The sequence below is a fragment of the Tachysurus vachellii genome, chromosome 3 (assembly GCF_030014155.1).
Source record: "Tachysurus vachellii isolate PV-2020 chromosome 3, HZAU_Pvac_v1, whole genome shotgun sequence".
NCBI classification, from domain to species: Eukaryota; Metazoa; Chordata; class Actinopteri; order Siluriformes; family Bagridae; genus Tachysurus; species Tachysurus vachellii.
The window spans coordinates 17,129,978-17,156,441 of NC_083462.1; the positions used below are offsets into that span (position 1 = coordinate 17,129,978).

Genomic DNA, 26,464 nt, shown 5'->3' on the forward strand with positions numbered 1-26,464 from the left:
GCTTAAATCTCTAACATTGAATACATTAATGCTGGATCACTAAGTTACATACTTAAGATACCATGAGTTTAAAACATTTGTTCAAAGTTACAATGAAAGTGTCAAAGGTGTGTTTTTTTTTTTTTTTTTTTTTTTTTTAAAATGCAAAAGATAATGAAAGAAGTGCTAGTTGAAGTGTTTCCTGAATAAGTAGGTCTTCAACCGCCGCTTGAAAATAGCCAGTGACTCAGCTGTCCGGACCTCTAGGGGAAGTTCGTTCCACCACCTTGGTGCCAGTACAGAGAAGAGTCTTGTAGTATACTTGCCTCTTACCCTGAGAGATGGTGGAACCAGTCTAGCAGTGCTGGTAGGTCGGAGGGTGCGGGGTGCAGTGCGAGGAGTGATGAGGGCTTTGAGGTAAGAGGGAGCTGGTCCATTTTTGGCTTTGTAGGCCAGCATCAGTGTTTTGAATCTGATGCGTGCAGCTACCGGAAGCCAGTGGAGGGATCGCAGCAGCGGGGTGGTATGAGAGAACTTTGGCAGGTTGAAAACAAGCCGGGCAGCTGCATTTTGGATCATTTGCAGAGGACGGATTGCGTTCATAGGTAGACCTGCCAGCAGTGCATTGCAGTAATCCAGTCTAGAAATGACAAGAGACTGAACAAGTACCTGAGCAGCCTGTGTGGACAGAAATGGTCGAATCCTTCTAATGTTGTAGAGAAGAAACCGACATGAGCGAGTCACATTAGCAACATGAGAGGAAAAGGACAGTTGATTGTCCATGGTTACCCCAAGGTTGCGAGCTGTGGCTGAAGGGGAGATCAGATCGTTGTGCAAGGATATAGCAAGATCATGACCTGGGGATGAATCACCTGGGATGAAGAGCAGCTCAGTTTTGCTAGGATTAAGCTTTAACTGATGAGCAGTCATCCATGATGAAATTTCTGCCAGACATGCAGAGATCCGGTCAGAAGCTGTGGCATCTGCGGGTGGGAAAGAGAAGATAAGTTGTGTATCATCAGCATAGCAGTGGTAAGAGAACCCATGTGAGGAAATAACTTCACCAAGAGAGTGAGTATACAGGGAGAAAAGAAGAGGACCAAGTACTGAGCCTTGTGGGACGCCAGTGGAGAGTCTGCGTGGAGCAGATGTCACTCCCCTCCATGTTACCTGATATGAGCGTCCTTCCAGGTAGGAAGCGAACCATTCCCAAGCTGATCCGCATATCCCAAGACTCCTGAGGGTGGCTAAGAGAGTCTTATGGTTGACCGTATCAAACGCTGCTGAAAGGTCAAGGAGGATAAGGACAGATGAGAGATTGGCTGATCTAGCAGCATGTAGTTTCTCAGAGACATCTAAAAGGGCTGTCTCTGTGGAATGAGCTGCTTTAAAGCCAGACTGGTTGGGGTCTTGGAGGTTGTTCTGTGAGAGATAGACAGACAGTTGATTAAAGACAATGCGTTCAAGAATTTTTGAAAGAAACGAGAGAAGTGATACCGGTCTGTAGTTACTGATGTCTGATGGATCCAGAGCAGGTTTCTTCAGGATGGGAATAACCCTTGCTCTCTTGAAGGTAGTTGGTACCTGACCAGATGCTATGGATCTATTGGTGATAGTTGTAATGAAGGGCAGAAGGTCTTGCGAGATGGTCTGCAGCAAAGTGGAAGGGAGTGGATCCAATGGGCAGGTGGTAGGATTGCAAGACTGGATGAGTTTTAGAATCTCTTCTGCTGTTACAGTTGAGAAATGTGACAACAAAGGTGTAGGGGAGTCCATACTCTGAGATGTAAGTGCAGTCGGGGCTGAAGTGAAGGTCCGGCAGATTTCCTCAATCTTCTCCTGGTAGAAAGAAGCAAAGTCTTCTGCAGTCAGGGAGGATGAAGAAGGTGGAGCCGGGGGGTTGAGCAGAGAAGAGATGATGTTGTGGAATTTCCGAGGGTCATGTGAGGAAGCTTCAAGCTTTTCCTTGTAGAAGGAAGTCTTGGCAGAAGTCACATCTGAGGAGAACTTGGCCATGAGTGTTCGGTAAGAATCAAGATCTGCATCAAGTTGTGATTTCTTCCACTTTCTCTCTGATGATCTTAGCTCTCTTCGATTGTTGCGCAGCACATCTGAAAGCCAAGGAGCAGAACAAGAAGTTTTCTTGGGTTTAGTGGACATAGGGCAGAGGAAGTCCATAGTTGAGGAAAGAGATGAGAGGAAAGTATCTGTGGCCGAGTCCAAGGGCAGTGAGGAAAAAGACTCAGGATCAGGAAGGGAAGAAAGAGTGCCAGAAGCTACAGAAGAAGGGGAGACAGAGTAAAGGTTGCGGCGGGTTAGAGCGAGGGGGTGAGAGGTAGTTTTAGGTAGGGTAGGGAGAGTGATGGTAAAGGATACCAGGTGATGATCAGAGACGTGTAGTGGGGTAGCAGTCACGTCTGTAGCTGGAGAAGGACGGGTGAAAACCAGGTCCAGCACATTGCCTCCTTTGTGTGTGGGGATGTAGCTGTTGAGTGTGAGTGTGAATGAGTCAAGAAGAGACAGGAGGGAAGAAGAATGTAGCTTGTCAGAGGGGAGGTTGAAGTCCCCAAGCACTGTCAGGGGGGAGCTATCAGAAGGGAAAGCACTAAGCAGTGTGTCCATTTCTTCCAAGAAGTCACCTAGGGGACCAGGAGGGCGGTAAACAACAATGATAACAAGGTTAATTGGAGAGGTAACTGAAATGGCATGGAATTCAAAAGAGGAGATGGTTAAATGAGACAAGAGGAGAGGTGTAAAGCACCATTTCTTTGACAGCAATAAACCTGTACCACCACCCCTGCCTGTTTCTCGTGGTGAGTGAGAGAAAGCATAGGCAGAGGATAAAGCAGCTGGTGTAGCAGTGTTCTGTGGGGATATCCAGGTCTCTGTTAGTGCAAGAAAATCAAAGGAGTAATGGGAAGTTAAAGCAGAGATAAAATCAGCTTTTTTCACAGCAGACTGGCAATTCCAGAGCCCACCTACCACCACTGTTTGAGACTTACACAACAGAGGAGGGTAGATGAGGTTACTGGGATTGTGACCTCTGCTCTGTGGACGAGAGTGTCTGCGAGTGTAGGAATTGAGTACAGAGATGGGTTTAAGGCACATATTTGCAGTCAAGAGTGAGAATTAAGGTATGGTAGAATATAGCAAAACAGTATTAGACACAAAGTTTACAATGAGAGAGAGAGAGAGAGAGAGAGAGAGAGAGAGATACTTACAAACCGCTACAGACGCTAGCATCTGTAGCGGAGAACCTTCAATTTAAATAGGTAAGCCCTGCCCCCAATTCACACCTTAAGGTAGACTGAAACTACTCCTGATTAATCAGCTGAGAGAACAACAAGGACCAACACTATAAAAATCAACAATGGTATAGAATATAACAATTCAAATCACACTACTCTAGAACAAAGTGAGTTAAGCAGATAGTATACAAAAGTCAGGAACCTACTTTACCAGAAGACAATATATTCAAATGAAGAGAGTTAAAGCACACTGAAGAGTAGGCTGGTTCACCTTCAATTTAAATAGGTAAGCCCTGCCCCCAATTCACACCTTAAGGTAGACTGAAACTACTCCTGATTAATCAGCTGAGAGAACAACAAGGACCAACACTATAAAAATCAACAATGGTATAGAATATAACAATTCAAATCACACTACTCTAGAACAAAGTGAGTTAAGCAGATAGTATACAAAAGTCAGGAACCTACTTTACCAGAAGACAATATATCACACACACACACACACACACACGCACACGCACACACATATACACATATACACACACACACACACACACACACATACACACATACACACATACACACATACACACACACACAAACCTGTGATGCTAACTTCTGTAATCTGATTGGTCGATTTGTTTTCTGACAGTAGTGCAACTCAAACATTTACATTAAAACATACAAACAACAAGAAGGTGTTTATTTGACCTTTCAGTGTCTGGGCTTTGTAGCAGTCAGAGCCTATGTAGCAGTCAGAGGTAATTAATCCTCAGGACAAAGGAGTCCATGCTGTTTAATGTTTCTCAGGAACATGACAAGCTAGTGGTTTTTTTTTGTTTGTTTGTTTTTTCATTTCATGTAAAATCACACTGGGTCATAACTGGGTCGTGTTGTGAATATTTACCTGATAAAATAAATGTGTGTAATAGTGTGTAGTTTAAGCATGAATAAGGTGTTAGAGTGACTACACAGAGGTGCGCAGACTGGAAATACGAGCTCCAGCAACCGCTGAAAAATTATTCCTCTGTCAATAATCCATTTTGTGAAATCACTGATGTGGGACACTGAATCAATTCCGTTATCATGGAACAATCGATAAAACTGGAACATAAAAAAAAAAACAGGAATAACGAAGCAGGGACCGAGGAGCGGATTGGTTTTCGGACCCGATCAATGCTCCGTAATGTTTCAGAACGAGGTCTTTGGGTTTGTTTCGGTGAAAATCTCACATGTCAATTTAGGATGAAACAAAACACGCTCATTAACCCAAGACTTTATAACGGTTAGTCTGTCGGCAGGAGGCTGTTTAAAGTCTACTCTCGTCTCCAGGAATAGAAATGCTTAAATCTGTTCAACCGCATGATTAAGAAACGGTAAGGAGGAGAAGAAAAGGAGGAGGAGAAGAGCGAGCGCTTCTAGTGTTCTAGAGCAGATAGAAGAAATACAGGAATACCTGATGAGCATTAATCACTGTAAAACACACACACACACTTCAACCCTTTGTTTTAACACTACCTTCTGCAGGAGTTTGTGGATTAATTGAGCCACAGAGAAACAAAAGTAGAGCAAGGGAGCGAAGGATGAGAGAGAGGAGGAAGAGGAAAGGAAAGGAAAAATCCAGAAACCGAATTAAAAGCCAAATTAATAAATACAAAATGAAATAAAAAACACTATCTTTCAACCTCATGTTCTATTTTTAGTTGTCTAATGATGGTCTACTGAACCATCTTACTGATCTCAGGGTCTGTTATTTTCAGTATATACATTATATTTTAGTTGAACACCGATAGGATCAAACGAATGTTACATCACACACACCAAGCACTACAACGGTTTCACAGCAATGGTGTTATTCTCTATATAATGAGGATCTGTAATGAGTGTGAAGCCTTTTAAATTATTAATTAGAGTAAATCCTAATGTGTTTTTTTCTCTAACATCGTGTCCCCCTGTATCACGGTGTTATTTGCTGAATTAGTCACTGTACACACTCACCCTGTGCGAGCATGCTGAACTCCAGGAACAGTGCAATGTGGTACAGCTCCATGGCTTCCTCAGCTCTGCTCATGCTTCCCTTCCCCGCGGCTAAAGCCTGAGCTTCACCTAGACTGCCGGCCGAGGGGCTGCTCCGCACCACGCGCTCCAGCTCCACCACGTCCGTGTACATGCAGTGCACCACCACGCCGGCGTACTTGCGCGGGATGATGGACTCGTTTAGGACGATGCGTGCGGGCGTGGTCTCCTCTTCGGCTGTACGCACGCGCCGCTGCAGCAGGTTCCGGAAGAACGGCGAGCGAGCCGCCAGCACAGCCTTATGGGCCTTCAGTTCCTCCTCCTCTCCACTCATGTCTGCTACGAAAGGTTTATCTGGCTCTGAGTCGGAGGAGAAGCAGAGCACCGAGTCGTAGTAGCACATTCTCTGGCGTAGTTCACGCATGTCCGTCTCCAGCGAACTGGGCGTCCCGAACTCCTCGCTGAGCCGCAACAGGACGTCCACATTGTGCAGGCGGGTGTCTTCGGCTCCCAGCTCCCCGGTGTACAGGTAACGCAGCAGTGCTGAGAACATGGAGGCATCCATCCCTGCTGTGCCCACATCCAGGAGCAGCTGTGTGCTGTACCCAGGTGATGAGGACAGCAGTGTCCTGAAGAAGGGGCAGCGTGCAGCCAGGACGGCTCGGTGAGCGGCGAAGCGTGTGTCCTGAAATACAAGTTCGACGTCCGTGCAGTATTTGTGCTGGTAAAGAGAGGCCAGGTCCTGGGGCAGTGTGCGAGCATCGGGGCGGGCCAGACACGCTTGCATACTGAGCTCCTTGAGTGCGGCCGTACCCTCATACTCTTCCACCAGGGCGGCGACGTCGCGGACGTCCCAGCCTGAGAGCAGATCCCTCATGTGACGTGCATGATCAGCTGAACGACTTGCCTTACGCCGCTTAATGAAGCGCCTCTTCAGCGTGGCCAGGCTTGAGCTCTTCTTTTTCTTGTCCTGAGGTTTCTCTGGGCAATGATCCAAGCTGTAGAGCTTTGACTCAACTCCATAGCCCTGGGGTGCATAGGATGTGCCTGGGCGGTCACACACACACAAACACACACACACACTATAAATGCTCTTTGTATTCATATAAATATTAATAATATGGATAATACGATTAATAAAGACATTCATTTTCATTCTACAATGAAGAAAAAGGCATTGTTGCCACCCCCTGAGGTGTGAATGAGTCACGCGTTGGTGTTTAGCGATTAATAAAGCTTGTGACACTATGACCAGCTGTTGTGCTCAGCCATGTGTTGATATCTTCGACATATTATCTGTTACATATGAAAATCATTAATCAATCTTTCTCTGGTTTATTTCATCATGTTTTAAATATAATAACCATCAGAGCTCTGAGTATCTGCTAGTAGGTAATCCATCCCGACATCAAGCATGAAGTAAAATAGGTATCTATCTTTAGTTCTTGAGTGTCAGGACAGTACTAGCACTGATATTGATGCTAAGTGAGCAGGAACTGACTGAAAACCCGGAGACCCGAGTGAGTTCAGTGTTGCGCAGCAACAAGGGAGAGGAGCAACTGAGTTACTTTCCTGTCTCAGTGTGAACATGATTAAGTGTATCCCGGACACGGTGCACGTGCCCAGCTGTGATTCTGGCTGTATGAACCTCAGCACTCCCGAGCAGCTCGTTTACACGGCGCTGCCCTCTAAGACACCCTCGACTTCATCATCTCAGCACACTAAACCTATTAACCTGATGGGATTAAACCTTTTAAAGCGTGATTAATGCCACATAATAACAGTGAAGCTTCTGTTCAAAGTCTTCGGCTTGTTTGATATTGATTTGTTTCCCTGCTTAAAAAAAACAAGAAGAGGTGCTTCTGAGTGTCACTGAACTAACAGGTAAAGTATAAGGATATCATCGGACACTAAATCGTCGGGTTATGAATCATTTAAGGTAACGAATCGCTGCTCTATAACTGTAACAAATCAAACATCAGATCATTGACTTATAAATCAAAATGAATCATAAACCACATGGAATCATCAAGCTTATGAATCGAATCATGGCAGATTCAGTGTATCGCATTGCCTTATAAATCACATCGAATCAAAACATTCAGTAGCATCAACAAACAGTGAACCTTAGGAGTCAAATTGCATTAGATTTAGTGGCATCATGAATTACCCCATGCACAATAACACAGAAGTGAGAGGTGGATTACCTATGAAGGTCTGCTGGGTGGGTGAATGTCCCCCGATTCGAGGGGAACACGAGTGAGGGTAGCTGGAGGCATTAACCCCCATCTTCTTCCTCTTCCTCCTTCTGTATTGACGTGCAAGGTTGGTGCCACCCTGCTAAATCATTCCGCCCGGCTCACAGCTTCGCTCGCTCAGGCCCGAGGAGACGAGGAGACACCGGAGCACCTTCAGCCATTCCTCTTTGTGTGTGCGTTTATGTGTGTCTGAGAGAGGAAATGAGAGAGAGAGAGAGAGAGAGAGAGAGAGAAATAGATAGAGAGAGAGAAAGAGAGAGAGATGAAATTCCAGTAGAAACGCTCCTCCATCACAGTCCCATCTCCCATCATTTCACACAGGTAGGAAATGTCTCATCACTAGATATAATAATAGAAGTAATTATCCTGTAACAGCAGGTCATGTGTTAATAACTCATAATAAAACACAATGTTTATCTGATTATAGTTACATTTAACGGCACAAGTCAGTTCCTGTTCTCGGTTTCAGCTACAGTCGTTCCCTCAGCAGCCTCTTTTCTCTCTCTCTTTTAAAGGTAATAAGAAAAAGAAAGCAATGTCTCATTACAGGAAACTTCAACTTAATCACCAATCCAGAGAGAGAGAGAGAGAGAGAGAGAGAGAGAGAGAGAGAGAGAGAGAGAGAGAGAGAGAGAGAGAGAGAGAGAGAGAGAGAGAGAGAGAGAGAGATAGAGAGAGAGAGAGAGAGAGAGAGAGAGAGAGAGAGAGAGAGAGAGAGAGAGAGAGAGAGAGAGAGAGAGAGAGAGACTTCTAACTTGAAAGTCATCACCAACACCATAATGTACTCTACTCTTTCCCAGAAATACCTTTTTTCCCCCTTGATCTGGCAGCTAACAGTAAGCCATCACCTCAGTGCCAAGAAAGACATTTCTCTGAGCTTCACAGAAACCGTGTGTGAGGAGCTTCTGCTCCATCCTGATATTTAGGCTATGCTTCATTTTAGTGTGCAATCTGGAGCAGACGGAAAACAACTCACTAGGGAAGAACACTGCAGGGTCTGGGAGACAAAAGGGGCTTAATTGTGTCCCATTGTGATATCCAGAGGAGAAAAAGTGAAATAAGAACCTAGAGGACACATTGTGAGACAAACGAGTAAAAAAGCTTCCAAGACAAATCCAGAGGGAGAATGGCTGTCAGTCACACACACACACACACACACACACACAGAGACACAGACACACATACAGACACAGACACACAGACACAGACAGACAGGGTTTTATTTTAACCACCAGGGTTGAGATAAGAAGGAAGAGGCGGTGCCACTACAGCGTGATGTCGAAATGCCATAAACACCAGGTGACGGTTGGGGAACACCATCATGATGATGTTAATATGAGACCTGACATTCCGATTTGAGACCTGACATTCCTCAAACCCCAGACTCATGAGGACAAACGTCTGCAAGTACGATAAAATCAGAAGTGAATAACTGTCACTCCGCATACAGACGGCTGATAAAGTGATCACTTTTCTCTCAGAGAAAATAAAAAGGTCGTCAGGTCTGAAAACCTTTTTGCAGCTTTCACTAACACAATAAACAAACAAAGAAATAGATGAACAAACAAGTTTACACGTGCGGTGAGCTAACATTTCGGCACGGCCACAGCGCCCCCCCGCTCCCTAAACACTGAGCTGCATTGTTTCTCTGAAGCCCCAGAAGGCCCCGGGGTTCTCAGGTTACCCCGACTCTTTTGTGGTCACGGGCCGAGGCAGCACAAAGACTCCCAGGCTCGGGTTTCAGACCCAGTCACAACAGCGGGGAGTCCTGCACATGTGTACGTCCGTGTTTTGACCGTTTCCCCCTGTGTGCGGCGTCCGGAACGTTCTCGACATCAAAGCTGCGGCGTGAATAAAGCCGACTTTGATCCCGACTACTGAATGAAAGCAAAAAGAACAGACTGCTGCACGTCAGCGCTGTGGGAAATTAGGATACACACGAGGAGAAGGGATTTAGGGAAGAAAAAAAAGAAAAGAAAAGAAAATGAGAAACACAGAAGCTGTTTGTATCCAGGTGGAAACGGGTACAGGGTTGTCACTGATACAGACGCTGAACATGGCAGCTGGATCCCACGCAGTAACACTGAGGGTCATGACTGAAGAAACTCAGAGTAGAACAAGTACATCACAACAATATTCAGGGAGGGACATCAGGCTGATGTCAGGTATATTTTTATATTTTAACCAAACACAATGCATTCAAGTAACAAAGAAACAATCCAGAAACGTAAGAAGTGTTGATAAAACACTACAAATATGGTAGCAATGACAATAAAATGTAAAGCAGACAAACAGAAAAGACCTGAAATTGTCATGTTCGCTGGTAATATTTGTTGCCAAGGACTCCAGTGAAAAATCTACAAATCTTGATTAACTATTATAATTAATTTCTCATCAAATATGAAATGAAATTTTTTTTATGACCGACTGTCTTGATCTGCACTTTCGACTGCCAAAATACACACGAGCCATCTGGTAATTTCCAGCTTCCTTATTTCAGTTATATATTACTGACAGGGTCAAAATCTGGACTTCACACGTATGATACTGAGTACAAAATCAACTCGCATTTAAAAAGAAAAAAGAAGCAGCGAACGTAAGTAAAGCCGATCAGCGTGAGAGCGTGATGAGGCTCACAAAGAGCGATGAAGATAAACCTGAGGTGAAGAGGAGGAGGACAATGTGGACGATGGACTGGATGTTGAGATGCAGACAGAGAACTGGATCTGCTGTGTAAAGTGTAATGTAGCTGTTTTTATACTCTGTGTCACAAAGTCTCACCAAACTCATAACAGCCAAGACAAAGAACTTCTAACAAGTGACACTGAGTCGATATTTTGCTCTCTCTCTGTCTCTCTCTCTCTAACACTCGCTGTCTCTCTCTCTAACTCTCTCTCTGTTTCTCTCTCTCTCTTGCTCTCTAACTCTCTCTGTCTCTCTCTCTAACTCTCTGTCTGTCTGTCTGTCTGTCTGTCTGTCTCTCTCTCTCTCATACTAATAGATGGATGATGAGACATGGATGATCTACTTTAAGGTGGTGGCTCCAGTGGTTAAGGCTCTGGGTTGTTGATCACTGCTCCAGCGGTGCTGTATCATGTCTGACCCAGTACTCTGACCCTGACCTCCAAAGTCGGGACGTGTAAAGAAGTAACATCTGTGCTGTAATGTAGATGTGATAAAAATAAAGACTCTTCTTCTTCCACTGTGTGTGACAGAATAGGAATTTCATTGAAGATTCTGAGGTCCTAAAAGATTCTAATTCTAAAATTCGAAGCAGTCGTGATGATGATGCCTGAAAATCACATCTCTGGCAGATCTTGTGTTATCGTACACGTCCAAATATTCTCTCAGAAATAGAGCAGCACCAATGGGACGTCTCGGGTGACTTTAGAATATAAAATGATTATTTACGGTACATGATTTGACCGCTGATACTTTAATACATTACCACACACCATCACACAGTAAAGGTACACAACATGTACTGTAAACTAGCTTCTGAACAAAGACACCTCGTACCCTCAGGTGACACCAAAGTTCACACCGTTTAGATTTAATACTGTTGTATTTCTAACTGATGCTACTACAGTTAAATAGATTCTTTTCTGAATTTCTTATTCTCACGGCGTCCAGCGTTAAGCCGCGCTCAGACGACTTAAACCTCGTTAACGTTCCCTTCATTCCCGTGAGCAAGCAGGCAACCTGCCACCTGTAGACCTGTAGGCCAAGCAAAGGCTAAAGCAAACATTTGGAGCAATGTGCCTGAGCGCCGAGCAACACTTCGGTGTGCCAGAAACGATGGGTAAATAAATCATCATCTGACTAACGCCAGCTGAACTCCAGCTCAAACTGAAGGGGGAGAGATGATTATGAAATATAAACATTTTCCACACAGTAAGGCTGGCCAATGTCAGCATGGCACTACACACACACGGTCCTGTACGCAGGTTAGTCTGACGTGTTATTAACACGGAGTGCAGACACAAATCACGTAAAATCACAGACTATTCATTTTTACAAACACAAACACGTTAAAATGAAACAGGAAAGCCTCAGAAAATTATCAGTTGGTAATAAACTAAACTCATCACAATATGATTATAAGACATTTTCCACATACACATGTCATTATATGTCATTATAATCGAATCAAACTCAAAGCTCTTCTAGAATCAAAAGTAAAGTAATATGTTATTATTAGGGGTCAAGCCCCGAAGGGGCGCAGACACCTATTGTTATTGTCGGTTTTATTATTATTATTATTATTATTATTATTATTATTATTATTAGGGGTCAAGCCCCGAAGGGGCGTAGACACCTATTGTTATCGTTAGTTTTATTATTATTATTAGGGTTCAAGCACGAAGCGCTGGAAACCTATTGTTTTCGTTAGGATTTTTATTATTATTATTATTATTATTATTATTATTATTCCGCCCTACAAATGATCGTGCAGCCCAAACCGTAAGGCCTAGAGAGCTCAAACTTGGTCAGATGGTAGTACTGGTCACAGTTACTCAGGGCCAAGGACTCAGCGAAATCGGCCAATCTGAGGCGCTTCAGCGCTCCTCAACGCGTTTGTGGCCATAGCTCCTAAACCGTATGTCCAAATCTCAAGTAATTTATATCATTGGAATCCTTGGCTAACGACTTAAAAAACGTATATCTCCAATTTTATTTCCGCCATTAAAATTTTTCCGCTATAGCGCATTTTGTTCGAAACCTACTTTTGCGAACTAGTCCTAGGTTTTTCGCCTGATCGAGACCAATCCAGTGCAGTAATATTCTCTGGAGTCTCAATGTCAATAATTATCGAAATTTTGATTCAGGATCCTTAAGGGGCCCCAAAACGTTCGGACTGTGAGGAGCCAGTTTTACTAAAATGTAACTCAAGAACTAAATGAGCTATCAACACCAAACTTGGGACACTTGTGAAAGAGGTCAAACTGAGGTCACCGCGGCGATTGGCTACTTGGTGGCGCTATAACGGAAAAATCACTAAAAACAGCCCTTTTTAAAAAAAAGCCCTCTAGCGCCACCAACAGTCCAAAAACCCAATTTTGTGCTGACTCGTAAGGCAAAGTCTCAGAATCAGAAATAGAAAGGTCTTTATTGCCAAGTATGTTTTCACATACGAGGAACACACACACACACACACTTATACACACATTTACACACACTCACACTCGCACACTTACTCACACTTGCACACTCACATACTCACTCGCACACTCAGTGAACGTGATAACTGAATAAAAGACAAAACAGAGACGTTTTGCTTCGCACGAGGATTGTAGACTCAACGATATGACTTTGTTTATTTTGGGGAAAACTGGACAGGTGAGTACTTCACATGACATATATTGTGCAACACGTTGGTAAGCTTTTCTGTATTAGAGACACTAGGTTAGGAGCGGGTGCCACCCTCTGTAACTTGCGGGTCACTTTGTGTATGTGAAAATCCTTTAAGGCCTTAAACTCCCTAAAGGCCTTAAACGCTTGAACCCGGGAAATGCTGCTTGCAGCTTTAATTATTATTAATATTATTATTATTATTATTATTATTATTATTATTATTATTAATATTTTTGAGGGGTAAACGTCAACGCAGCACGATGTTACAGAGTGACAAACATTCGTAATTGCTTCTTAACTACACACAACTCACTGAGGTGAAGCAAATATCAATCCCCAGTCACATGCTGTATTCTTATTTTATGTATTTTTATTTTAAAAAGAAAATCGTTAAACCCTTACTACGTAGAGTAACGTGAACATTAAAGATAGGGCTGGGCGATAAAATGATGCTATAGACACGTGATCGATATCAATAAAAATGTGTTCGATAAAACATTCGATATTTTTTATTCTCCGTCGGAAGAAAACAGAGGTTGCGAAGCAAGTATGGTTGCATTAACAAAGGCACTCGCTCTCTGGTAACCTAGCAATGTAGGGAGTGACACGCTAACAGCCAATCATGTAACAGTATCATGTTTGGTTGCGCCATATCGTCGTCTCGTGCTGGTGCTGGATTCCTCTTCAGTAACCGGTGACTGATAAGCAGAAAATGAGCCGCAGCGAGCGAGGAAATTGTAAATAAAAGAGGAAAAGTCAGCGCGCCAGTATGGCAGTTTCTCTATGTTTATATTTAACACTTTGCACTATTTTATTACACTTTATTAAGCATTTCTTACATTTTCTATCATTTTGCACCTTAAATGTTAAGAGATAATTGTTAAGTGTTCATTGTGACTTTAGACTTCTGTTTACATTATAATTATTTGAGTTTTCCTGCTTGTTGACATTTCTGTCTTAATAACCGAGGGGATTATGATCAGAGGAAGGTTAACTTTGAAATAAAAATATTTAAATGTAATATATTTTTCTCCTGTTTTTTGACCTTGAGCAGCGACACGACTGTTACAAGCAGCACAAACACATCGAACAAGACACGTACTAGAATCAACAAAACTTCTAGTTGAATCTAAAGTTGCTTCCTCGACCTCCAGCTCATCATATTTTATGTTCCTACATGAAAGACATTGTTTCCTTTAGGGCGTTTTTACACCTGGTCACTTCATGTGTTTTCTCTGATCCGATAGCTATCTGATTTGTTAAAACCGTTCCATTTACATTAGGCCACATAAATGCGTCTTGGCATAATTGAAATGGAACACGTTTGGTGTATGCGGTTTTCAGAACGCAATCAAAAAGAAGACGAAAAACTCGTTACGACGGTTATGCTACAAAAAACAGCATTTACTGTTTGTTTCTGGCGCGATGTACGACTCGTGAGTCACTTGCGAGTGACGTACTCCGGGAGGAGTATATCGCTGACGTATGTGGCTTGAACAACCACATTCATTTACACCTGTCCAGTTTCATCTGAAATGCGTCCCAGATCACCTCCTGAAGTGGTTTGAACCATCGGATTTATATCCATCTCGAAAAGTTTCGGAGGGCATTTAGACCTGGTCTTTTTACCATCGGATAGCTATCCCATCACAGAAAACGCATGAAGTGACCAGGTGTAAAAAGCCCCTTTGTTACTGATGTTTTTTCATTTTTGGTCACTGCGGAACTTCCGAATCTTAAAACGTTCATAAAAGTGTTCAGAGACATAAAGCTCTCCACACCAAGAGCATAAAATGCACCAGCCCCCCATCCACTCCTTGAAAAAAAAAGAAAAACAGAAAAGGACAAAGCGAGTTTTGTTGTATGACATTTATGATGTGTTAAAATGCAAAAAATATAGATATACTTCCAATGTTGCAATGCAGCAACAAAATAAGCTTTTATCCAACTATCTGGACATCAAATGTTTAAAATTATGTTCAGTGTGAAAACAAACCACAACACATCCGATAACCAAACTTCAATATCTGAAGGATGTGCAGGGCTGAATACACCCTTGACTGGGGTAACTTCCTCTACTCCTGGGGTAACTGGTACCTCTTAAACAACTGGGCCAACAGCATCTACTGCTTTCTGTTGTGGGATGTGGGAGAACAGTGGTTAAGGTGTTCAACTACTGATCGGAAGGTCATTGGCTCGAATCCCAATTCGAACCAATCCGAATCCCAACCCTCAATTGCTCAGGTGTATAAACTGAAATAAAAAATGTAAGTCACTCTGGATAAGAGAGTCTGCCGTAAATGTTACACAAATCTGTCACAAAGCAATACGTTCTATAAATAAAATAGCCGTGAATTAAAACTCTGATCACAGAATTATCAAGACTGAAATAAATATATTTGTGCTGTTACTTATTGGTAAGAGAGTGAGAGTAAACGTGTTTGTTAGACAAGACTTTACCGGACCACTGGGCACAAAGTGATGTGCACTAAACTGAAGTGAGAGGCATAAAGAGCTCTGTGTTACTCTGTTATCCAGAGAACGACACAGTGTGTGTGTGTGTGTGTGTGTGTGTGTGAGACTAATGAGTGTGAGCTTGTATGATCTGGCCAGCTCTTCTCTCACTTTGAACACAGAACATCAGAGTATAAATTAAAGAAAATAAAGTCCTCGTTCTCTCACAGCGATGCCGCAGATAATAGCAGAAGTGTGTAGAGCTCACCGCAGTGTCCCGGGGTTTTCCCCTGTGTCTCTGACATTTCATCAAAACCGTCTTCAGACAGATGCAACCTTTACACAACACCGTCCAGGAAAATGTGAGACCCCAGCCAGCCAACATGCTTCATAACCCATCTGATTACATCTGAATGATCAGAGCGACAAAAGAAACAGGATGTCTTCTAGGCCTTGTTTTGTTTCGTTTTTACAAACAACAGATAGTAATCAAAGCCTTAAAGCATGACACGGGGCTCGTTCAGTCGTTCGTAAGCAAATCCCTTTAGTTAAGATGTCCTGCTGTTTTTTTTTTTAATTGTCCTACAGTCCCAATACACTAAGCAATACAGCACGGTAATAAACACAACACAAAAGCATCTCTGAGCGTAAATAATTCAGACGGATTGATTCAGACAGATGAGGGTATTAAAGACTGGGTCAGCGAGGTCAAGGGAAATATATAGAGATGGGTGTATATACTGGGCTGGAGCTAGGAAACATCATGACATCACTTCCACGTTATTGATATATTTAACACCATGACACATTTGACACAAATGTCATCACTGTATAGAAGGTGGTGATTAATTCTCTATAAAGAAGCCGGTTTATATCTTTAAAAACATTTCTTATGACTTTTTGTTAAAGAGAAGAAATAAAAGCTGGTGAAAGAACAGGACAGACGTAGTTCTTAACTAAATAGTAATATGTAAACAATTTGCTTAAAGGTGGGGTCTCTGTTGTTTGAAAGCCAATGTTGACATATAAAATCACCAAAACAAACACGCTCCTAACCCAAATGGGTCCCACCCCTGTATTGATAGCTCCGCCTACACATACATATGTAACCCAGGCAACTAATGGAAAGAAATGTGTCTTTACCATAGCTTGCAGGGAAGAACAATACGATTGCAGATAAAAACAAGCAAAAATGACACACAAGCATAATCATGCAAAGGATGACATATATTAGTTCTGTGAAACTAAGCAAAACCAACGTTACTCACCTATCGAGAAGGAAAAAAGCGCCTCGGCGTCTTAAGAAAAGTTGCCCGCATATTCACAGATTGGAGTTTCCCGAGTCAATAACTCCTGAGCTAAACGCTGTTAAAATTTTTTTTAAACAAAGATATGAAGCTGTCCTCAAAACAAAAAACAGAAGATCATTACACTGAATAAGTGCACCATCATCCTGGGTGTTGAAGTGCATTTCTTCTTCATCAATCTGAACACACTATTTATGACACACACTATTTATACCCAAGAGCCATGAGTACAGTCCCCTGTCCCTTGCTTGGAGTTGAGTATAGCACTGTTTTTCTCTCAGGCCATCCTTAAAAATATTTTGGTTTGCAGTAACAGTAATAAAATAAAATAAAAAAAAGGGTCGGTAGGTAGGTCTATATTTTTTTTTCAAGTTTCAGTGTAAAAAAAAAAAAAAAGTTAAATTTTGGTGATGGTGATTACGTAGGTATGAATTTAAACAAATTAGCATATCGTGACATCACTGACTGGGTCTTCAACCCGTGCCTTCGGTCGAACACACCATTCACATTTCTGCTGTAAAAAGAGAAACATCGTGCAGAAGTATTATTTGCTGTTATGCATGTGTGTCCGAAGCTGCAGTTGCTGTGTGACACGTTCCAAAAAAAAACCTGGACACGCTCTGAGAGAAAGCCGTTAAAATCAATTTCCTATTTTCGTTTTCGAAACTTGGTTGGTCCAATCGATTCGTGCAATAGATTTTTGAACAACAGAATTTGCATTAGTTGTTTGAAGAGTAAAAAAAACATCGGTCGGTCTTAACGCAAATTTACAACCGGCAAGTCGGTCGGACTTAAAGCAAAAAAAATAAAAAAATTGAGTCGGTCCTAAATTGACAGGGTCGGTCGGGTTACGGCAAACAAGAATATTTTTAAGGATGGCCTCAGTACTCCTCTTCATGAGATGAGGGTACTGTATTCGGGTACTGTATAAGTCGAGGACATGAGTACCCCTAATTGGTTTAGCTAGTCCTTTTGTAATAAATGCCATTTTGATACTGTATGTTTTATGTCCTTAGTCTTTGCTAGACTTCAGTGTCTAGTTTTCACTGAAACTAATCTTGGTAGAGGTTTGTAATCCTGCCTAACGCTCCCTAGCTCAAGTTGGCACTTCTGCCTGCATGTCCTGTCCTTAGATAGACGTCCTTCTCGTTTCATCTCAACACTTCTCGCTTTTGGTGTGAGAATCATTGTACCTTCACCACCATTACCATGTGATAGTAGGGTTCGAATGTAAGAAATTTTACTTGCCCCTTTTTCAGACGCAAAAATATTCTGTGCCGTATTTGTGGCACCATTTATAGCGCGGTCCTGATGGACCTTGTTCAAGCTGAGGGAATTCCACCTCCCACTCATCTCAGTAAGTCTCTATTCCACGAGTCCGTGGTTTAGCTTCAGTGGAATCAATCTTGTCGAACAAATCGTAGATAATTTGTCCCAAATTCGCAAAGTCAAAGCCGGACTGTCATCGAAGAGCATCAACTGTCTTTCCGTGTAGTTAGTGTAGTTAGTAGTAGCCGTCATGTACACGTGCCTGCTATAGTTCGCTTGAAAGCGGCCATTCTGATTGGTTCGGTCTCGAACGGGAGCCAATTAGCATCGCCGTAACTGCCAGGTGTGATTTTTGTCTTCATAAAAGCCATGATTCAGGTCTTTCCGTCGCTTCAGGATTTCTGAACAAATGATGCACTGAGCCTTTAGACACAGGAAATGCAAGGAAAGCTGTACGCAGACGAACGTGAACAAATCGGATTCAGAAGCATCCTCTACAATGGTTGCAGTGTTGGGCAGGGTGTAATCGACGAAACATGAAAAAATAGAAACTTATGAAGTGTTTCTACTGTCCTCTTTCTACAGCAGAAACGCTTCATATTTTACGTTCTGCAAAAGGTTTTGCGCTGCGTATTTTGACTAGTTTTCCAAGTCGGGAAGCATAATTACGCAAATACGCGCGTTATCTAAACCATCAAATCATAGCCATGATTAATTCTACTAAAATATTTAATTTCCACAGTAGATCTAATAAATTTTTTTATCCTGTGTGGTTTAACAACCTCGTAAGTGAAGAAGATGAATGAAATGAGCGTTGCGGCATGTGGAGTAAAACAGTGTCGTGTATAAAACCGCAAGTTTCATGGTCACACGTCATCAATGCCAAGAAAATCAAGGGGTTGTGTTTGTAAGGATGAAAGTGTCTCATTTTCCCTTTACCATCACATTTCAGTCTCTCTGGTGACAGCAGACCGAGGTCAATAGAGTGCAGTGCAGGAAATGAAGAAATATATAGAGCAGGTTACAATCTAAACGTCCTGAATCGTGTGTGTAACATTATGAGCTGTCTTATTATTTTAAACTAGTAAACTAAACAAAAAAAAAAAAAAAAGAAAAAATAAGGCCACGCACTCTATGAATTCTGTGAGACGTTAGCTTGTTAGAGAAATCTTCAACAAGTGGAGCAGAAAATATTCATTTTCTACACTTGTTGTTGTTGTTGTTTTGCAGGCCACAGTAAGGAGTGGGTGGCTGAGATGTTTAATTTAGCACTTAAACACAATTAAACAGATTTATCCAAATAAAACAAGCTCTGATTTCATGAAGAGGAAAAGCTTGATGTGATAAATGACAGAAAGCGAGGTCGGTCGATAAAGAGGTGATGGAATCTTTTTAGAATAAATGGAAGTGTGTTACAGCGCTGCGTCTAAATTTATCTAAACACGGAGAAACTTCAGCACTGTTTAAATGAACAAAAAACATTTTCTGTATTTTATTAACGAAAAACATCAAACGTCACTGTGACCCTGACCTGGATAAAGTGCTGAGTGAAGATAAACGTTAAATTGTACAAAACTATACAGATGTTTCAACTCCTTTCTTTCAGTACACATGAAAAACACTGTGCACTTTGGGTTGTCTTTCTCTCTAAAGACTTTCACATCAACATCTGATGGAAACATGATCTTTTCATAGGCTTTCACTTCCTGTACTACACTTTTATAACCGTGTTGTGGTGTGGCTTACGAAAGACATACAGTTTAAAAAAAAAAAACACACACAAAAAAAAACAAAACAAACGGGTAACTCCGTAGTAAGTTTCTGAACAGTAACAGGCATCACATCCTGCTAAATCCGACAGCAATACGGTGCAGAAAACAAACAAATATTTGTACAAGCAAACTTTTAATAAACTCTTAACCACGGCTCATAAACGAAAGACCGAGATGGTGTAATTTTCTGTAAGTACGACGATTATTCAGCGTCTCCAGAGCCAGAGGTAAAGCCGTAAATAACTTTAGGGACAGAAGAGTTTATATGTTTCTTTGACAAGCTGCGTTTTCTGGTGGTGATAAATAGATGTTTATAGCTGCTATAACACAAGCGAGAACACAAACTAATTAAACGTATCGATAAATGGACAAAATGTACAACGTGTCATTCTTTGATTAATAAAAAAAGATAAATGTTAATGAGACACTGCTGTGGTATAAATAAATAAATAAATCACTTCATGCTGTTAAAGGAAATCACCTCCAGAGCAGTGATAGTTTTATTACTATTACTATAACGGCATAACTTTTGGAACGTATTCAGAGGACACTTCTATCTGCACTCTTCCTCATACAGGAGCTCAAAGACACTGGCTTGTGATTGGCCAGGGTCACTTTTGTCACAATTGACGGGAAAAACAGAGTAAGCCCGTCCTACACTAGGAGCACGTTTTAGGACTCAACGGGATAAATCTGCGTTAATAATCGATTCTCACAGAATAAAGAGATCTCTGTAAACAGACATCATGACTTGTTCGCACTTGGTCATGTAACCTACTAATGACATCACAATACTGACACACACACACTGCATACTACAGCTGAGTCCTTTAAGAATCTAACCTCAACCTGGGATGAGTGCAATTCACCAACAATGACATCACCATCATCATCCTCCTTTTTAACCATTTATAGTTACAGTTCATTAACAGCAGCAGGTTTATTTATATTCATGCACTCCTTGTAATACTGACGGATTCTATAGCAACAGCTCGTCGTACGGTGATGCTTCGCTAATAATTAACAGATTCTTTTTGTTCTTAATTAAAGTTTAAAAAATAAAATTTAATTTTATCCAACATCCACGGAAGGTGTCTCCAGTGTTAGAGCTTTGCACCATACTGTAACTTAATCTATGCTTTTTCTTTTCTTTTGTTAAAAGCTGCTATAACATGAGAATATAACTATAATAGGATAAAAAAAATTGTCATACTTTAATTACTGTAAACTTGTCATAGACTTGACTTAATTACTGTAAAAAGACTTGTCATACCGCACTGTGTTTTGACACAATAATAATACATCATTAATGCTGAAATTCATTCTTTACTGTCTACATACACATGACGTCACAGACTACACGTAATCACGACGTTCTGCGTTATTAGCCGTTTATAAAGGCTTTATGTCAGCGCTATAACGAGAACATTTTGAGGTGGAAAGTTCACCACAAATCTGCGGCTAATCCACAATTAGCACGATGTTACTGTTTATATCGCTCCGGTTGCTAAAATAAGAAGCTAGGCGAGAGAAGTTAGCTTGGGAAGCTACTAGTGAACAAATCTAACTACAACAGGTAACCAAATTAACGAGCCGTCGCGTCATTTTGTGTAACAAAAACAAACAAATATGGTGAGATAATAACTAGCGAGTTAGCACGGCGCACGAGCGCAGCTTTAAGTTACTTACCTCAGGTCAGGTTTCCGACCCAGAAAGATTGATAAACTCCTTCTTTAATATCTAAATGGTTGAAAACTCGCTCATTAATCCACGGTAGGGGATAAAGGTGAACACGTCGCTACTTTTCCCCCCCTCAGTGAGCTAGCTTGGCTAACGATTAGCGCTCGAGCTCGAGCTAGCTAACTAAAGTGCTTTAGTCCCGTCGATAAAACTTCTCTTTTATGTTAACACACGGAAATGTTGACGTTATTAAACACCCTCGTGATTCCCCGTGTGTTGACGTCGTCTCGTCTCAGCTCGGGGTTTAAACTCGGCTGGTAAAGCGGTGTGTAACTGTTCACAGCTACAGGAGCTACACCGTTAGCTTAGCATTTCACCTCACAGCGTCTCTCTGTGTGTCGCGCGCAGCTGACAAACCGAGTGCATGAGCTCGCGCACGCTGCGGTCGCTGTATGCTGAAACAATCGAGCCAAAACTCGAGGCTTTAAAAAAATCCAACCGAGACAAAATTCAACACAAACACAACAACGTGTGTATTATGTTCTTTATTTAGATTTGTAAAAAAAAAAATCCGCATTTTAAATATATATTGTATTTTAATACATTTCTAATCGATGTGTTAATTATTGTTCATTGAATATTGCACAGCTTTTTATCAGAAAATATGTATAACTTTTAAATAAATAATATTTAAATAATAAATAAATAAATAAATAATTGTTCTATTATTTTTCTTTGTTTGCCTACTTGGTCTTATTTATTTATTTTAATTTTTTTGTTGTTTATTTATATGTATTATTCTTAAAAATATATATATTTTTAATTTTTTTATTTATTTATATGAACAATATAAATATGAACAAATATATGAACAAATATATAAAAATATATGAACAAATATATACATTTATGTATTTGTTTAATATTTTGTATTATTACATGGTATTTACAGGTTTTTGGTCATTACAGGTTGTAATGCAACAAAACAGGAAAAAAGGAAAGGAGTGAATACTTTTTCAAAACTGTGTAATTGCTAGAAAAACTTTAAGCAACCAAAAAGCATCAGAAGAGACATGAAAGAAAATATACACAGTGATGTGGTTAAGACAGAATGCACTCGGATCAATACGACCTTTACACACAAGCCAAAACAATGATGACTAAAGAGCCATTTAAAGAGACATTATAACAGAGGGCTTTGGGCATTTTCCATCAACTACACCACAATACACTTTTGTGCCACAGCAAACCAGTAACAACAATCAAAACACACACACAGTGTATAATGTTTAATATTTAATTAATATTCCACAGTAATGTCTGTCTGAAGTATTTTTAAAGCATGGCTTTGAGAGTGTTCTGGAGGAGCTCTAGTTAACTGCAGTATTGCTGAAATATAATCAGTAATCTGAGAGTCTGTACAAACTGACCTCAAACACTGAGATGCCTGAGGAGATAACAATCCTACTGGGGAAAAAATAATCAGTGTGTGTATATGAGAGTGGTCAGGAACCTGTGGGCCAACGATCAGTGTACTGTTTGTATGTATGTGTGTGTATGTCTATGCTTTTGTGTATGTGTATGTTTGTGTGTGTTTGTGTGTGTGTGTATATGTATATGTATGTATATGCTTCTGTGTGTGTGTGTGTGTGTGTGTGTGTGTGTGTGTATGTATATGTATGTATATGCTTGTGTGTGTATGTATATGCTTTTGTGTGTATGAGTGTGCATGTGTATGTATGTATATGCTTTTGTGTGTGTGTGTGTGTGTATGTGTGTGTATGTATATGCTTTTGTGTGTGTGTGTGTATGTATGTATATGCTTTTGTGTGTGTGAGTGCGTGTGTATGTATATGTATGTATATGCTTGTGTGTGTATGTATATGCCTTTGTGTGTATGAGTGTGCGTGTGTATATGCTTTTGTGTGTGTGTGTGTGTGTGTGTGTATACGTGTGTGTATATATGCTTTTGTGTGTGTGCGTGTGCGTTAATGGTGCACGGGCCCCCACACGTGGTTAAGAAGAGTAACGCAGACTGAAGCTTTTGTGACGACTAAATCTGGGAGTCGATTCATGAATCGGAACAGAGTCGACTCTGCATTTAAAAGGAAATAAAAAATAAATATAATTTATTCTATTGTGTAACATAGAAATCTGATAGAAAAGATATAGGAGAAAGATGTGTGCTATTGGTAGAATATAAATCATTCATAGGTCAGCTTAGAGGCTGCATTTTATTAGATTTGGCTCTAATACTAAGCACTTTATAATATTGCCATTTCGTGCCTTATTCATGCTGCCTGTGTGTTGTTCATGCCAGTGACTAGAGAATAATGCAGAAATAATATTTAATTGATATATTTTATGAAAATTACTTTCCTGTGTTGGAACCGAAATTGGAGTCAACTCTAACGTCGTAGGAATTACAGAACAGGAGTTATGAGAGAAATTTGAAGGGTTTTACTCAGAGATCTACAGACTGCAGACTTGCACGTGTTTGGAGTATTAGGAGTCTGGTAAAGTCTGTTCTTTGTTCAGTAAAATGCTACATAATACTGATGTCACATGGCATCAGGACACCATAGGTCGGAGGTCGATGATCGACTTTGTAGTTGTTTCATCTGACCTCCGGCCGTATGTCTTGGACACTCGGGTAAAGAGAGGGGCGGAGCTGTGAACTGATCACCACCTGGTGGTGAGTTGGATCCGATGGCCGGGGAGGAAGTTGGACAGACTTGGCAGACCCAAACGTACTGTGAGGGTCCGCTGGGAACGTTTGGCAGAGTTTCCAGTCAGAGAGATCTTCAACTCCCACCTCCGGCAGAGCTTCAACCAGATCCCGAGGGAGGTTGGAGACATTGAGTCTGAGTGGACCATGTTCTCCACCTCCATTGTCGATGCGACGCGCGGAGCTGTGGCCGTAAGGTCTCCGGTGCCTGTCGTGGCGGCAATCCCCGAACCCGGTGGTGGACGCCGGAAGTAAGGGATGCTGTCAAGCTGAAGAAGGAGTCCTATCGAGCCTGGTTGGCTCGGGGGACTCCGGAGGCAGCTGATAGGTAGCGGAGGGCCAAGCGAGCTTCAGCCCGGGTGGTTTCAGAGGCAAAAACCCGGGTCTGGGAGGAGTTCGGTGAGGCCATGGAGAAGGACTATCGGTTGGCCTAGAAGAAATTCTGGCAAACCGTCCGGCGCCTCAGGAGGGGGAAGCAGTGCCCTGCTCACACTGTTTACAGTGGGAGTGGGAATCTGCTGACTTCGACTGGGGACATTCTCGGACGGTGGAAGGAGTACTTCGAGGATTTCCTCAACCCCACCGACATGTCTTCCACTGAGGAAGCAGAGGCAGAGGGCTCAGTTGAGGACTTATCGATCCCCCAAGCTGAGGTCACTGAGGTGGTTGAGAAGCTCCTCAGTGGCAAGGCACCGGGGGTGGATGAGATCCACCCTGAGTACCTCAAGTCTCTGGATGTTGTGGGGCTGTCTTGGTTGACACGCCTCTGCAACATCACGTGGCGGCTGGGGACAGTGCCTCAGGATTTCGTCCCGGTCGTGGAACACTGGACCATCTCTATACCTTCACCAGGTTGCTCGAGGGTTCATGGGAGTTTGCCCAACCAGTCCACATGTGCTTTGTGGATCTGGAGAAGGCATTCGACTGTGTCCCTCGTGGTGATCTGTGGGGGGTGCTCTGGGAGTATGGGTCCGGGGCCCTCTGCTAAGGGCTGTCCGGTCCCTATATGACAGACTTGTAAGTCAGACTTGTTCACGGTGCATGTTGGACTCCGGCAGGGCTGCCCTTCGTCACCGGTCCTGTTCATTATTTATATGGACAGGATTTCTAGGCGCAGTCAGGGGCCAGAGGTAGTCCATTTTGGGGACCACGGGATTTCGTCTCTGCTTTTTGCAGATGATGTAGTCCTGTTGGCTTCTTCAAATCAGGACCTTCAGCATGCACTGGGACGGTTTGCAGCTGAGTGTGAAGCGGCGGGGATGAGAATCAGCACCTCCAAGTCCGAGGCCATGGTTCTCAGCCGGAAAAGGGTGGCTTGTACCCTTCAGGTTGGTGGAAAGCTCCTGCCTCAACTGGAGGAGTTTAAGTATCTTGTGGTCTTGTTCACGAGTGAGGGAAGGATGGAGCAGGAGATCGACAGGCGGATCGGTGTATCTTCTGCAGTGATGCGGTCGATATGCCGGTCTGTTGTGGTGAAGAAAGAGCTGAGCCGCAAGGCGAAGCTCTCTATTTACCAGTCGATCTACGTTCCTACCCTCACCTATGGTCATGAGCTTTGGGTCATGACCGAAAGGACAAGATCCTGGATACAGGCGGACGAAATGAGTTTCTTCCACAGGGTGGCTGGGCGCTCCCTTAGAGGTAGGGTGAGGAGCTCAGAGTAGAGCCGCTGCTCCTCCACATCGAGAGGAGTCAGCTGAGGTGGCTCGGGCATCTGTTCCGGATGCCTCCTGGACGCCTCCCTGGGGAGGTGTTCCGGGCATGTCCAACCGGGAGGAGGCCCCGGGGAAGACCTAGGACACGCTGGAGGGACTATGTCTCTCGGCTGGCCTGGGAACGCCTCGGTATTCCCCCGGAGGAGCTGGAGGAAGTGTCTGGGGAGAGGGAAGTCTGGGTATCCCTGCTCAGACTGCTGCCCCCGCGACCCGGCCCCGGATAAGCGGTAGAAGATGGATGGATGGATAATACTGATGTCTGTGGAATAAATGCAATGAAGTAGAGACACTAATCATCTCTAAATTCCTAAATGTGTCAGTAATTCATTCTCATGTTGTCATTATGCAAACCTTTAACTATCAGACTGTATTTAAAGACAAACACAGTAGTGAATAGGAGATTTGATCCAATAAATGCAGTCTGTATCCTGTATAATCCTGTAGGTCTGTGTTTGAAGCAGCTCCTGTCTGCCCCTCTGACTAATCCCATCTCTAAAGCTTGTACACCTTCAGGTTGGAATGATATAAAGTGTGGAGATTTTTTTTCCCCACAAAAGCATATACATACACAAACACACACACACACACACACACACACACACACACACACACACACACACACACACACACAAAAGCATATACATACAGTACACAATATCTGTGAAATCCTTTTGGAAATCTTA

At 42.3% G+C, this 26,464-nt stretch overlaps 1 protein-coding gene across 1 annotated transcript in view; it reads right to left on the reverse strand.

Annotated features, from left to right (window-relative positions):
• The window catches only part of btbd7 (BTB (POZ) domain containing 7), a 38,479-nt gene extending 16,701 nt beyond the window's left edge, over window positions 1-21,778 (reverse strand). The window contains exons 1-3 of the mRNA XM_060866068.1: window positions 21,348-21,778; window positions 7,451-7,690; window positions 5,226-6,290 (exon numbers count right to left, since the gene is read on the reverse strand). Of these exons, the coding sequence (XP_060722051.1) occupies window positions 5,226-6,290; window positions 7,451-7,532 (1,147 nt within the window). The 5' untranslated portion in view covers window positions 7,533-7,690; window positions 21,348-21,778. The remainder of the gene's footprint in view (window positions 1-5,225; window positions 6,291-7,450; window positions 7,691-21,347) is intronic.
• Window positions 21,779-26,464: the final 4,686 nt, after the last annotated feature.